A 15609-nucleotide genomic window follows, 5' to 3' on the forward strand; every position below is an offset into this window, starting at 1 on the left:
CCACCCCCCCGACTCACCCAGACCCCCCCACCCCCCCGACTCACCCAGACCCCCACCCCCACCCCCCCAACTCACCCAGACCCCCCCCACCCCCCCGACTCACCCTGACCCCCCACCCCCCCCGACTCACCCAGACCCCCCACCCCCCCGACTCACCCAGACCCCCCACCCCCCCGACTCACCCAGACCCCCCACCCCCCCCCCGACTCACCCAGACCCCCCACCCCCCCCCGACTCACCCAGACCCCCCACCCCCCCCCCCGACTCACCCAGACCCCCCCACCCCCCCGACTCACCCAGACCCCCCACCCCCCCGACTCACCCAGACCCCCCACCCCCCCGACTCACCCAGACCCCCCACCCCCCCGACTCACCCAGACCCCCCACCCCCCCGACTCACCCAGACCCCCCACCCCCCCGACTCACCCAGACCCCCCACCCCCCCGACTCACCCAGACCCCCCACCCCCTCCGACTCACCCAGACCCCCCACCCCCCCCGACTCACCCCGACCCCCACCCCCCCCGACTCACCCAGACCCCCCACCCCCCCAGACCCCCCACCCCCCCCGACTCACCCAGACCCCCCCACCCCCCCCGACTCACCCAGACCCCCCACCCCCCCGACTCACCCAGACCCCCCACCCCCCCGACTCACCCAGACCCCCCACCCCCCCGACTCACCCAGACCCCCCACCCCCCCCGACTCACCCAGACCCCCCACCCCCCCGACTCACCCAGAACCCCCACCCCCCCCGACTCACCCAGACCCCCCACCCCCCCGACTCACCCAGACCCCCCACCCCCCCGACTCACCCAGACCCCCCACCCCCCCCGACTCACCCAGACCCCCCACCCCCCCGACTCACCCAGACCCCCCACCCCCCCCGACTCACCCAGACCCCCCACCCCCCCCGACTCACCCAGACCCCCCACCCCCCCCACTCACCCAGACCCCCCACCCCCCCCGACTCACCCAGACCCCCCACCCCCCCCACTCACCCAGACCCCCCACCCCCCCACTCACCCAGACCCCCCACCCCCCCCGATTCACCCAGACCCCCCACCCTCCCCGATTCACCCAGACCCCCCACCCCCCCCGACTCACCCAGACCCCCCACCCCCCCCGACTCACCCAGACCCCCCACCCCCCCCGACTCACCCAGACCCCCCACCCCCCCCGACTCACCCAGACCCCCCACCCCCCCGACTCACCCAGACCCCCCACCCCCCCCGACTCACCCAGACCCCCCACCCCCCCGACTCACCCAGACCCCCCACCCCCCCGACTCACCCAGACCCCCCACCCCCCCGACTCACCCAGACCCCCCACCCCCCCGACTCACCCAGACCCCCCACCCCCCCGACTCACCCAGACCCCCCACCCCCCCCGACTCACCCAGACCCCCCACCCCCCCGACTCACCCAGACCCCCCACCCCCCCGACTCACCCAGACCCCCCACCCCCCCCGACACTCTTCTTCCCCCCCCCCCCGACACTCCTCCTCCCCCCCCCGACACTCCTCCTCCCCCCCCCCGACACTCCTCCCCCCCCCCCCGACACTCCTCCTCCCCCCCCCGACACTCCTCCTCCCCCCCCCGACACTCCTCCTCCCCCCCCGACACTCCTCCTCCCCCCCCCGACACTCCTCCTCCCCCCCCCGACACTCCTCCTCCCCCCCCCGACACTCCTCCTCCCCCCCCCGACACTCCTCCTCCCCCCCCCGACACTCCTCCTCCCCCCCCCGACACTCCTCCTCCCCCCCCCGACACTCCTCCTCCCCCCCCCGACACTCCTCCTCCCCCCCCCGACACTCCTCCTCCCCCCCCCGACACTCCTCCTCCCCCCCCCGACACTCCTCCTCCCCCCCCCCGACACTCCTCCTCCCCCCCCCCGACACTCCTCCTCCACCCCCGACACTCCTCCTCCCCCCCCCGACACTCCTCCTCCCCCCCCCCGACACTCCTCCTCCCCCCCCCGACACTCCTCCTCCCCCCCCGACACTCCTCCTCCCCCCCCCGACACTACTCCTCCCCCCCCCGACACTCCTCCTCCCCCCCCCGACACTCCTCCTCCCCCCCCCGACACTCCTCCTCCCCCCCCCGACACTCCTCCTCCCCCCCCCGACACTCCTCCTCCCCCCCCCGACACTCCTCCTCCCCCCCCGACACTCCTCCTCCCCCCCCCGACACTCCTCCTCCCCCCCCGACACTCCTCCTCCCCCCCCCGACACTCCTCCTCCCCCCCCGACACTCCTCCTCCCCCCCCGACACTCCTCCTCCCCCCCCCGACACTCCTCCTCCCCCCCCCGACACTCCTCCTCCCCCCCCCGACACTCCTCCTCCCCCCCCGACACTCCTCCTCCCCCCCCCGACACTCCTCCTCCCCCCCCCGACACTCCTCCTCCCCCCCCCGACACTCCTCCTCCCCCCCCCGACACTCCTCCTCCCCCCCCCGACACTCCTCCTCCCCCCCCCGACACTCCTCCTCCCCCCCCCGACACTCCTCCTCCCCCCCCCGACACTCCTCCTCCCCCCCCCGACACTCCTCCTCCCCCCCCGACACTCCTCCTCCCCCCCCGACACTCCTCCTCCCCCCCCCGACACTCCTCCTCCCCCCCCCGACACTCCTCCTCCCCCCCCCCGACACTCCTCCTCCCCCCCCCGACACTCCTCCTCCCCCCCCCCGACACTCCTCCTCCCCCCCCCGACACTCCTCCTCCCCCCCCCGACACTCCTCCTCCCCCCCCCGACACTCCTCCTCCCCCCCCCGACACTCCTCCTCCCCCCCCCGACACTCCTCCTCCCCCCCCGACACTCCTCCTCCCCCCCCCGACACTCCTCCTCCCCCCCCCGACACTCCTCCTCCCCCCCCCGACACTCCTCCTCCCCCCCCCCGACACTCCTCCTCCCCCCCCCCCGACACTCCTCCTCCCCCCCCCCGACACTCCTCCTCCCCCCCCCGACACTCCTCCTCCCCCCCCGACACTCCTCCTCCCCCCCCCGACACTCCTCCTCCCCCCCCCCGACACTCCTCCTCCCCCCCCCGACACTCCTCCTCCCCCCCCCGACACTCCTCCTCCCCCCCCCCGACACTCCTCCTCCCCCCCCCCGACACTCCTCCCCCCCCCCCCGACACTCCTCCTCCCCCCCCCGACACTCCTCCTCCCCCCCCCGACACTCCTCCTCCCCCCCCCGACACTCCTCCTCCCCCCCCCGACACTCCTCCTCCCCCCCCCGACACTCCTCCTCCCCCCCCCCGACACTCCTCCTCCCCCCCCCCGACACTCCTCCTCCCCCCCCCCGACACTCCTCCTCCCCCCCCCGACACTCCTCCTCCCCCCCCCCGACACTCCTCCTCCCCCCCCCCGACACTCCTCCTCCCCCCCCCGACACTCCTCCTCCCCCCCCCCGACACTCCTCCTCCCCCCCCCCGACACTCCTCCTCCCCCCCCCCGACACTCCTCCTCCCCCCCCCGACACTCCTCCTCCCCCCCCCCGACACTCCTCCTCCCCCCCCCCGACACTCCTCCTCCCCCCCCCCGACACTCCTCCTCCCCCCCCCCGACACTCCTCCTCCCCCCCCGACACTCCTCCTCCCCCCCCCGACACTCCTCCTCCCCCCCCCGACACTCCTCCTCCCCCCCCCGACACTCCTCCTCCCCCCCCCGACACTCCTCCTCCCCCCCCCGACACTCCTCCTCCCCCCCCCGACACTCCTCCTCCCCCCCCCGACACTCCTCCTCCCCCCCCCCCCCGACACTCCTCCTCCCCCCCCCCCCCCCGACACTCCCTCCCCCCCCCGACACTCCTCCTCCCCCCCCCGACACTCCTCCTCCCCCCCCCCCCCGACACTCCTCCTCCCCCCCCCCGACACTCCCCCCCCCCCCCCCCCCCCCCCCCCCCGCCGACGCTCCCCCCACCCCCCGACACCCCCCCCCGCACTCCTTCCCCCCGACACTCCCCCCCCCAATGACACCCCCCCCGACACTCCTGCACCGCAATCCCCAGCTGCCCCACCTCCCACTGAGAACATCCCTCCCTCTTTTGACACCCGCCCTCTCCACTGATGCATCTCAACCTATGCCCAAGTGCACAGATACCCACTGTCACTCTATTTGCCCCACTGCCTGCCTTCTACTCACTCCCCACACCCAATGTGTCCCACCACCACCTCTCCCTCCCCAATAGGCGCCCCTGGCCCCTCATTGATGTGCCAACCTCTTCCCTCATCCCATACCTCCTGCTCCTCAACTGCTTGCCATCATCTCCAGCTTTTATTCCCACATCCCAACAGTCACTCTTACCAACACCCACACAGCCCCCCCCTCCTCCATTTCCCTGGCATCTTGTCAGTCACCCTGATAAATTACACTCTCCCCTGACGCCCCTCCCTGACACTCAACCATTTCCGGTTCTGCAGCCCCCACCTTTTCCCCACTCTTCTCTGGCCTACCTAGTCCCTACTCAAACAGCTTCTTTGTTTTGCAGCACATGGTGATGAGCTTTAGAGTGTCGGAACTCCAAGTGCTGCTGGGATTCTCTGGCCGGAATAAGACAGGCCGTAAACACGAGCTGCTGACCAAAGTGCTGTACATGCTGAAGTCTGGCTGCAGTCCAGCTGTGCACATGAAAATCAAAGAGCTCTACAGGCGCCGCTTCCCACGCAAGAGCCACGCCACCATGGAGTTGCCTTTACTGTCTGTCCAGAATGCCGCAGCTCACCCCTCAGCCAGTGCGTCGCTGGCCCTCAGCAGCAACCCACAGCTTCACTACAGTACCTCTGCTGCCTCGGCCTTGGTGTCCCCACTGCTGTCTCCTCTCAGCATGCTCACTCCCAAGCGAGAATTAGATTTACAACATCTGTCGCCTCCAGTGCATCCAGACGTCAAAATGAGGAGACTGCCATTTTATGACATCTATGATGAGCTGACCAAACCGACCACATTAGGTAAAGCCATGGTGACAAATGGTCTGGGACGTGGAGTGTGGGGTGGAGGGGAGGGAAGGGGAAATCAATGGAATTGGAAGAGCCAATATTGTTGGCCAGTGATCATCCTGTACCCGGCATGGCCAGAGTTTGTTGGGTTGCTCTTTGGCCTAAAGGCAAGGTAAAAGTAAAGTTGCCATAGTCTTACTGGACTATAGGGATGCTCACTCATTCACAAGAGGCAACTGGTGGTGATTTAACCTGAGGGTCCCCACACCTCTGGTAACGGGAGAGACTGTGAAGGCGAGTCCTTCATGGTGACCTCGGTCATTGCAGGAATTGAGCCCATATTGTTGGTATCTCTTAGCGTCATAAGCTGGCTGTCCAGCCAACTGAGACAAATTTTGTAGAACTGCAATATCAGATGACATGTATTTTATAAAGACCAGAACGAAAATGGGACCGAAGTCCCCATGTTGCAGCATGTGCAGAATTGCTTACACCCATACATGGTGCTGTGTTAACAGTATGGACAGGTTTGACCTCTCTCCAAGTCAGTCAGTAAGATAGAGCAGCAGGGGAGGAGGAAGCTGTGAAGGGCAGGAAGGGGAGAGCAGAGAGGGCCAGTGTGATGGGGGAAGGGAAGGGAGATTTCTTAAAACTAGACTGGGAACATTAATTCTGGTTTTTCTCTGTAGATGCTACCAGACCTGCTGCATTTCTCCAGTTGCTGTTTACGTTTCAAGAGTTCCAGCGTCCCTGGTTCTTTGTTATCTTTTAGTTTCACAGGCCGGTATTATTTGTTGATGATTATGAGCTGGTATCTCTATTGTTTCCTTTCTGCTTTCTTTTTATACAGTATCAAGTAATGGGCAGCGGTTTGAGGAAGCTGTTGTTACGTTTGCATTGACCCCACAGCAAGTTCAACAGATCTGCTCATCCAGGTGAGAGTGTGAAAACCTTTCACCCAAACAGTACAGTAAGTTATCAGAGAGAGACTTTTCAGCAGCATGAATGGACAGTGTGATGGAAGGGGACTGAGGGGTGGGAGGGAATAGTGGCGAGAGGCTGGTGTGAGGAAGAGTGGTTTGGAGTAAGAGGGTAAGATGGGGTGAGGGAAAGAGTTGCTGTTGTAGAGATCAGGCAAGGACTGTTGGTGTCCCAGCCTAAGACTCTGGAAGACCAGGTTCAAGTCCCACTAGTTCCAGGGTGTGTAGTGGTATCTGTAAACCAGGCTGATTAGAAAATATGTCCACTGGTGGAGGGCTTTGATTTGGATAGCTGCTGAAGCACATTTGAAATGAAATTTTGTTTTGATTGAACATTTGATTAGTTATTAGCTCTGTAAGGATTTGTCACTTTTTAGTTTTTTACTTTTATTGGTTTTAAGAGTATAAAGAAATACAAAATAGTGGTAGACAATATATACTTGTAATCGTTCACTCTCTGTGAATAAGCCTATTCCAGGTAAAGGCTGGTACTGTTTTTTCCCTTCATCAATGGGCTATCAGGAATTTAACAGAAAAGACTAAATTGTTGCCTGCTATTCTGTAACTATTTTATGATTCCACACAATGGATAAACCAAGCAGCAGTGTAAATCGATGCTCCATATGGATTAGTGACGAAATGCAGCAATGTAGATTATATCTTGCGGGGCAGTTTTACTCAAACAATCGGTTTCCTTCCTTTCAGAGACTTGTTACTTGGAGCAAAAGGCGATCACACAGTCCAGGTGCAACTGAGGTAAGATCTTCAAGGGTTTTTTTATTAACTTGCTGAAATGTGTGAAAACGAACCTCCCAGCTCAGCGAGCAAACCTACATCCAGAACCTCAACCTGAGCTATAAATCTTCTCAAAACCTAGATAAATGGGTTGTTTTCAGGCTGGCAAGCTGAGACTAGTGAGGTATCAAAGGATCGGTGCTAGGATTCTAGCTCTTTACAAACCCTATCAAACGTATAGTGTGGGGATTAAATAGAGGCATAGAGACGTACAGCATGGAAACAGACTGTTTGGTCCAACTCATCCATGTCATCCAGATATCCTAAATTAACCAAGTACCAATTCCTAACATTTGGCCTATATCCCTCCAAACTCTCTGTTCATGTACCCATCCAGATACCTTTTAAATGTTGTAATTGTACCAGCCTGCACCTGGTAACTCATTCCATACATGCTCCACCCTCTGTTGAAAAAGTTGTCCATTAGGTCCCTTTTAAATCTTTCCCCTCTCACCATAAACCTATATCCTCTAGGGGAGAAGACCTTATCTATTCACCCTATCCATGCCCCTCATGATTTTATAAACTTCTTTAGGGTCACCCCTCAGCCTCTGACACTCCAGTGAAAATATCCCCAGCCTATTCAACCTCTCCCTATAGCTCAAACCCTCCAACCCTTGGCAACCTCCTTGTAAATCTTTTCTGAATCCTTTCAAGTTTCACAACATCTTGTCTAAATGTATTGATAACAAAACTAAAAAGATACAAAGACCTTCAAGGGGATTCAGACAGCCTGAATCAATGGGAAAGAGCGTGGCAGCTGGAATATCAAGTGGTTATGTGTGAAGTTACCCGGTTTGGGAGGAGTGCTGGAGATGCAGAATAATTCTTACATGGTTAGAAATTCTGAAGTTCTGGCATAAAGAGTCCTGGCTGTCCTTGTTCAAACTGAAAGCTAGCATGCAGGTGTAGATTACAGAAGGCAAATGGTTTCCTGGCCTTTACTGCCAGAGGATTTGAGTCCAGGAGTTAAAAGCATCTTGCTAGAGTTGTACAGAGCCTCAGTGTGACCGCACCTAGAGTACTGTACGCAGTTCTTATCCTCTCGTCTAAAAGCAAAAGCTTACCATGGAGGGAGTTTAGCAGAGGTTCGTCAGAATGATTGTTGGGATGTAAGGGTTATCTTACAAAGAGACATTGAGGAATCTGAGTGTGTGTTCTCTCGAGTTTAGAAGAAGGAGGGGGATCTTATTGAAGGAGAAAATTCTCGGTCAATGGGAGGAAGCTGAGAAGAGTCTAGAACCAGGTGACTCGGTGTCAGGATAAATGGAATGCCATTTCGGATGGGGATGAGGGAATTTCTTTACTCTGAGACTAGTAAATCTTTGGAGTTCTTTACCTCAGAGGTTTAGACTGAACAACAGATTTCTACATATGAAGATTTGGAAGGATGGTGTGGGGAAACAGTGTTGAGGTAGAAGATAGAATAGTTTTGTTGAATGTAACGCTGTCTTGAGTGGCTGAATGGCCTACTACGGCTCCTATTTCATGTGTTCTTACCCAGATATTGATTTACTTTGCCTTGGTCCACATCATTCAATATTCTTGTACAACAGTAGTCTAACTTGTTGGCAGTGGTTTGATCAGTCTTGTGTTGGCCCTGGAATTGAGGTTTTGTACTGAGGTTCTGGTGCAGCATTGCTGCATTTATTCTAATATAACTCTGTACCTTTGTCCACAGATTTTGTTTGTGTGAGACTAGCTGTCCTCAGGAGGATTACTTCCCTCCTAATTTATTTGTGAAAGTCAATGGGAAGCTCTGCCCTTTACCGGTAAGTGTTCCAGAAGTATCTGCTGTCTCCTCCTCGGCTTAATGCCGAGTCTCTACCTGTAGGCCTCCTGTGAAGAAGGTGAAAGGGAAGGAAAGGGGTGAGTAGGAGAGGGTGCGGTAAGCTTCGAGAAGTGGGCTTGATTTTGGAGGCCGCATGAGTAGGAGAGAGAGTGAGGGTGAAAGGGAGGGAGAATGTGGGAGAGAGTTTGACTTGGATGCAGTGGGATCGGCTACAAAGGAGAAGAAACTGTTTAAAACATGCCAGTAAAGGAACACTCAGCTAACTGGAAGCCAAGAGAACCTTGAAATCATTACAGCTGTGAATTAATTTGTAAATGAATCTGGGATCTCTCAGGCTGCACATGTTCAGGAACTATATGGAGAAAAATTGCAGTGGAAAAAGTGAGGATTGCAGAATCTGGAGACTCGAGTCGAAAGTGTGGTGCTGGAAAGCACAGCAGGTCAGGCAGCATCATAGGAGCATGAGAATTGACATTTTGGGCATAAGCCCTTCATCAGGGATGAGACTTGTGGGCCAGGGGGGCTGAGAGATAAATGGGAGGGGGTGTGACTGGGGAGAAGGTAGCTGGGAATGTGATAGGTAGGTGAAGGTGGGGGTAAAGGGGATAGGTGGGAGAAAAGGGTGAAGTGGATATGTGGGAAGGAAGATGGACAGGTCAAGGGGATGGTGCCTAGTTGGAGGCTTGGGACTGTGATAAGGTTGGGGGAGGGGAAATGAGGAAACTGGTGAAATTCATATCGATTCCGTGTGGTTGCAGGATACCAATTTTAATGAACACTATCATTTGTTAAATTTAAATTGGAGATTGAGATCTGCGGTGCATTAAATAGAGAAATTATACCTGTTAAAATATTCCATTGAGAATAAGCTGCAAGTGCATTAACTCTAATCTCAATGACCTGGAATGTGTGTTTAGTATCATGGAGTTTTGTGGATAGACTGTCAACTATTTCGAAAAGAAGCTCCATTGTTTGTGCATATTGTCCTGAGTAATTTAAATACTGTGGTGCCAGGGAAATTAATGCTTCCTTTGTGTGTTGTGGTTTTATGTTTAATAGATGGTTAATGATGAAGGATGCTGATAAATTCTGCTTCTGAGAGTCAAAATAGCACACATTTCAATTTGTGTACAGAAGATCACTGCATCCTGCACCACTTAATAAAGGAGCCCCTTAAAAATAAAAGGAAAACTCAGAGGGTTGAGAGAGGAGTTATTTTGTGGTCTGGTTGCCCTGTAAGTGAATAGCTGTCTGTGCCGTGTCCTCTTAGGATTCTTCCAGCTCCTTGCCATGAGCCCAACATGATCTACTTTCCCCATTTCCTTTACAAATTTAATTTTTTGGAATGAATTAACAGGTGGCAGTGATGCCCTTGAAATAAACGCATCATTTACCATCTGTTTTCAATTTGAGGACCTGCTTCCTGATGGCCTGAGTTAGCAGAAATTCTGCTTAGCTTAAACGAGACAAAAGTATTTCACTTTGTTCTACTTCATACGAAACTTGTTTTTGTTTTGATAACCTGCTTCAGTACCAATGCCCGGTATCTCTGAATGGTGATACTGAGGAAACTAATAATGTGGCTGACAAATCTTGTGTTTGTTCTGAGTCCTGTCTTTTTTTAAAAACCCGTGGAGGTAAAATCCGTGGTGAAGTTCAGTGGGCTAAGAGAACAGACTAGAATGTGGGATCTTCCTGTTCCCTGAATGAATGTGCTGAGCGGTAGTGCTTGGGGTGCAGAGGTGAAGATTTTGAAGGATTGATTTCTGCAGAGTGCAGGATATATTTCAGAATTGAGGAGGTTTCTGGTAAGGCTGATCTCTGAAGACGGGAGAAGTGTTTTGGACTTTGTGATGCCATTCCTGAGGATCCAAGGTGTTTGTTGCTTCTCTCTTTCTAGGGTTATCTTCCTCCCACTAAAAACGGAGTGGAACCAAAACGACCCAGTCGCCCCATCAATGTTACTTCACTCATCAAGCTCACAGCCACCATCCCTAATATGATCACCATTAACTGGTCCTCAGAGTACGGCAGGGTGAGTCCTCCAGGCTGCTGTGTAACCTCACACTATGTTTTCTCTTTTGAGCTCTTTGAAGGCTCTGTGGCGCCTTGTTGCTGACAGTTTCTCTATTTTTCTTTCATCGAGCAGAATTATTCAGTTTCTGTGTATCTAGTCAAACAGCTCACATCAGCAACGCTACTGCAAAGACTGCGAGCAAAGGGGATCCGGAATCCCGACCACTCAAGAGCTCTGAGTAAGCATGACAGTGATGGGAGGGGATAGCGAGCTTCCACTGCACTAAGCTGTACTGCCATCATCCCCAGACCTCCTCAGAATTATCAACATCTTGGGATAACATGGATTCTGTGAGAAATATTCCCCCAAGTTACCATCATCAGGAATGCCACTGATCCCCAATAACTCTAGGATAACAAGGTAAACTCCAGGATGAGCCACAAATTGGGCACATCCATGCTATTCCTGAGCTTTGTCTGGTGACAGCCTCTGCAATATGTTTGTATGGACAGACCCTTGCATATAACAGAGAGGTACTGGAGGGTAACAGCCTGTCATCCACCATGAAGACTCATTTGCTGTAGATACAGGATTATTGAATAATTTGACTGGGGAGGAAGGGTGATGGGAAGAAGAGGTTATTAAGACTGAATATTTCTTTCTTCATCTTTGTTGCAGTCAAAGAAAAGCTGACAGCAGATCCTGACAGTGAGATTGCCACCACAAGTTTACGTGTTTCGCTCATCTGTCCAGTGCGTACTTTTATCTTAGCTCTTTTGTTCGAGAACAAATGGAGGACCATTTCCTCTGCACATCGGGCTTTTCTTTTAAAAGAATATAATGATTTTGTAAACTTTTGTAATCTTCTGGATTGTTTTCAAACATGGAGAGTACAGTGAAATGCATTTGTTTCCCGCCTCCATCAGGTAGTGAGGAGAAACAAAGGGGGTTTGGGATGCCCACACTGTGAAAGGCAGATTAGAGGTGAACCTATTTAAGAGATTTGACAAACTGTTGTAGATGGTTAATTTTAATGCAAGCTCTCATCTTTGGAAAAGGTTAGTGAGTCCCAGATAGTTTTCCTCCAAGAGTTTGAATTCAGTGTTTGGAAAATGCAAGGAACCATTGGCATTGCTGTACATATAGAGTGAGAAATGAGATGAGCACTGGTGAGCAGCTAGAGTATTGGATCATCTTTGCTTTTGTGTGCTTGTTTGTAATTGACCAAACAAGCGCGCAAAACGCGCGCACGCACACACATGCACGCACACACACATATATATATATCTCGGTGTACTGCAGGAAGAGTACTAGTGCTGAAATATTGTGTAGGGATTTCTATCTGAGGGTGGTGGGGTGCAGTCTATCTTCCATGATCTGCTAAAGGACATTTTGAGTGAATCAGACTAACCTGGTATGTTTATACAGCTGGGAAAAATGAGGCTCTCAGTGCCATGCCGGGCAGTCACCTGCACACACCTGCAGTGCTTTGATGCAACTCTCTACCTACAAATGAATGAGAAGAAGGCCACGTGGGTTTGCCCTGTATGTGACAAGAAAGCACCTTATGAGAACCTGATCATTGATGGGTACGGAATAGCTGTGTTTATTGTGTGTGTGATGGGGAAGGAGTAGCTGTGTTTGTGTTTATGTGGGGGGAAGGGGAAAGATAGAGACTGCTTTATCTGTGTGTGTGGGTGGAGGGGGAAGGAGTGGGAATGGGATAGCTGTGTTTATTGTGTGAGTGAGGGAGAATGGGATAGCTGTGTTTATTGTGTGAGTGAGGGAGAATGGGATAGCTGTGTTTATTGTGTGAGTGAGGGAGAATGGGATAGCTGTGTTTATTGTGTGTGAGCGAGAATGGGACAGCTGTGTTTATTGTTTGTGTGAGTGAGGGAGAATGGGATAGCTGTGTTTATTGTGTGTGTGTGTGTGTGTGTGGAGGGTGGGAAATGGGGACAGGTTTAGCTGTGTTTATTGTGTTGGGGAAGAGGGAAATGGGTTTAGCTGTGTTTACTGTGTGATGGGAGGGACATGGGGTGATATAGTTATGTTTATTATGTGTGGAGGGGGCAGACTGGGATGAGACAACTTGTTTATTGTGTACATGGGACGGGGACGGGATAGCTGTGTTTATTGTGTGTGAGGGGGACAGGATAGCTGTGTTTATTGTGTGTGAGGGGGACGGGATAGTTGTGTTTATTGTGAGAGAGGGGGACGGGATAGCTGTGTTTGTGTGTGAGGGAGATGGGATAGCTGTGTCTATTGTGCGTGTGAGGGAGACGGGATAGCTGTGTTTATTGTGCGTGTGAGGGAGACGGGTTAGCTGTGTTTATTGTGCATGTGAGGGAGACGGGATAGCTGTGTGTATTGTGCGTGTGAGGGAGATGGGATAGCTGTGTTTATTGTGCGTGTGAGGGAGACTGGATAGCTGTGTTTATTGTGCGTGTGAGGGAGACGGGTTAGCTGTGTTTATTGTGCATGTGAGGGAGACGGGATAGCTGTGTTTATTGTGCGTGTGAGGGAGACGGGATAGCTGTGTTTATTGTGTGTGTGTGAGGGAGACGGGATAGCTGTGTTTATTGTGTGTGAGAGAGACGGGATAGCTATGTTTATTGTGTGTGAGGGAGACGGGATAGCTGTGTTTATTGTGTGTGAGGGAGACGGGATAGCTGTGTTTATTGTGTGTGAGGGAGACGGGATAGCAGTGTTTATTGTGCATGTGAGGGAGACGGGATAGCTGTGTTTATTGTGCGTGTGAGGGAGACGGGATAGCTGTGTTTAGCGTGTGAGGGAGACGGGATAGCTGTGTTTATTGTGCGTGTGAGGGAGATGGGATAGCTGTGTTGTGCGTGTGAGGGAGACGGGTTAGCTGTGTTTATTGTGCGTGTGAGGGAGACGGGATAGCTGTGTTTATTGTGCGTGTGAGGGAGACGGGATAGCTGTGTTTATTGTGCGTGTGAGGGAGACGGGATAGCTGTGTTTATTGTGCGTGTGAGGGAGACGGGAGAGCTGTGTGTGTGTGTGAGGGAGACGGGAGAGCTGTGTGTGTGTGTGAGGGAGACGGGAGAGCTGTGTGTGTGTGTGAGGGAGACGGGAGAGCTGTGTGTGTGTGTGAGGGAGACGGGAGAGCTGTGTGTGTGTGTGAGGGAGACGGGAGAGCTGTGTGTGTGTGTGAGGGAGACGGGAGAGCTGTGTTGTGTGTGTGTGAGAGGGAGACGGGAGAGCTGTGTGTGTGTGTGTGTGTGAGAGGGAGACGGGAGAGCTGTGTGTGTGTGTGTGTGGGAGACGGGAGAGCTGTGTGTGTGTGTGTGTGGGAGACGGGAGAGCTGTGTGTGTGTGTGGGAGACGGGAGAGCTGTGTGTGTGTGGGAGACGGGAGAGCTGTGTGTGTGTGTGTGGGAGACGGGAGAGCTGTGTGTGTGTGTGGGAGACGGGAGAGCTGTGTGTGTGTGTGGGAGACGGGAGAGCTGTGTGTGTGTGTGGGAGACGGGAGAGCTGTGTGTGTGTGTGGGAGACGGGAGAGCTGTGTGTGTGTGTGGGAGACGGGAGAGCTGTGTGTGTGTGTGGGAGACGGGAGAGCTGTGTGTGTGTGTGGGAGACGGGAGAGCTGTGTGTGTGTGTGGGAGACGGGAGAGCTGTGTGTGTGTGTGGGAGACGGGAGAGCTGTGTGTGTGTGTGGGAGACGGGAGAGCTGTGTGTGTGTGTGTGGAGACGGGAGAGCTGTGTGTGTGTGTGGGAGACGGGAGAGCTGTGTGTGTGTGTGGGAGACGGGAGAGCTGTGTGTGTGTGTGGGAGACGGGAGAGCTGTGTGTGTGTGTGGGAGACGGGAGAGCTGTGTGTGTGTGTGGGAGACGGGAGAGCTGTGTGTGTGTGTGGGAGACGGGAGAGCTGTGTGTGTGTGTGGGAGACGGGAGAGCTGTGTGTGTGTGTGGAGACGGGAGAGCTGTGTGTGTGTGTGGGAGACGGGAGAGCTGTGTGTGTGTGTGGGAGACGGGAGAGCTGTGTGTGTGTGTGGGAGACGGGAGAGCTGTGTGTGTGTGTGGGAGACGGGAGAGCTGTGTGTGTGTGTGGGAGACGGGAGAGCTGTGTGTGTGTGTGGGAGACGGGAGAGCTGTGTGTGTGTGTGGGAGACGGGAGAGCTGTGTGTGTGTGTGGGAGACGGGAGAGCTGTGTGTGTGTGTGAGGGAGACGGGAGAGCTGTGTGTGTGTGTGGGAGACGGGAGAGCTGTGTGTGTGTGTGGGAGACGGGAGAGCTGTGTGTGTGTGTGGGAGACGGGAGAGCTGTGTGTGTGTGTGGGAGACGGGAGAGCTGTGTGTGTGTGTGGGAGACGGGAGAGCTGTGTGTGTGTGTGGGAGACGGGAGAGCTGTGTGTGTGTGTGGGAGACGGGAGAGCTGTGTGTGTGTGTGGGAGACGGGAGAGCTGTGTGTGTGTGTGGGAGACGGGAGAGCTGTGTGTGTGTGTGGGAGACGGGAGAGCTGTGTGTGTGTGTGGAGACGGGAGAGCTGTGTGTGTGTGTGGGAGACGGGAGAGCTGTGTGTGTGTGTGGGGAGACGGGAGAGCTGTGTGTGTGTGGGGGAGACGGGAGAGCTGTGTGTGTGTGGGGAGACGGGAGAGCTGTGTGTGTGTGGGGGAGACGGGAGAGCTGTGTGTGTGTGGGGGAGACGGGAGAGCTGTGTGTGTGTGGGGGAGACGGGAGAGCTGTGTGTGTGTGGGGGAGACGGGAGAGCTGTGTGTGTGTGTGGGAGACGGGAGAGCTGTGTGTGTGTGTGGGAGACGGGAGAGCTGTGTGTGTGTGTGGGAGACGGGAGAGCTGTGTGTGTGTGTGGGAGACGGGAGAGCTGTGTGTGTGTGTGGGAGACGGGAGAGCTGTGTGTGTGTGTGGGAGACGGGAGAGCTGTGTGTGTGTGTGGGAGACGGGAGAGCTGTGTGTGTGTGTGGGAGACGGGAGAGCTGTGTGTGTGTGTGGGAGACGGGAGAGCTGTGTGTGTGTGTGGGAGACGGGAGAGCTGTGTGTGTGTGTGGGGAGACGGGAGAGCTGTGTGTGTGTGTGGGAGACGGGAGAGCTGTGTGTGTGTGTGGGAGAC

At 55.5% G+C, this 15609-nt stretch overlaps 1 protein-coding gene across 2 annotated transcripts in view; it reads left to right on the forward strand.

The window, feature by feature from the left end:
• LOC122548097 (E3 SUMO-protein ligase PIAS3-like) overlaps positions 1–15609 on the forward strand; it is a 34762-nt gene that overhangs the window by 1331 nt on the left and 17822 nt on the right. For both annotated transcript variants that reach the window (XM_087985130.1, XM_087985131.1), the window contains exons 2-9: positions 4490–4949; positions 5788–5872; positions 6623–6673; positions 8394–8484; positions 10405–10539; positions 10654–10759; positions 11200–11273; positions 11950–12110. In XM_087985130.1, coding sequence (XP_087841256.1) covers positions 4493–4949; positions 5788–5872; positions 6623–6673; positions 8394–8484; positions 10405–10539; positions 10654–10759; positions 11200–11273; positions 11950–12110 — 1160 coding nt within the window. In that variant the 5' untranslated portion in view covers positions 4490–4492. The remainder of the gene's footprint in view (positions 1–4489; positions 4950–5787; positions 5873–6622; positions 6674–8393; positions 8485–10404; positions 10540–10653; positions 10760–11199; positions 11274–11949; positions 12111–15609) is intronic.

This window comes from Chiloscyllium plagiosum, unplaced genomic scaffold (assembly GCF_037043375.1).
Source record: "Chiloscyllium plagiosum isolate Xiang-an unplaced genomic scaffold, Cpla_swu_hap1 HiC_scaffold_50, whole genome shotgun sequence".
In the NCBI taxonomy this organism is placed as follows: Eukaryota; Metazoa; Chordata; class Chondrichthyes; order Orectolobiformes; family Hemiscylliidae; genus Chiloscyllium; species Chiloscyllium plagiosum.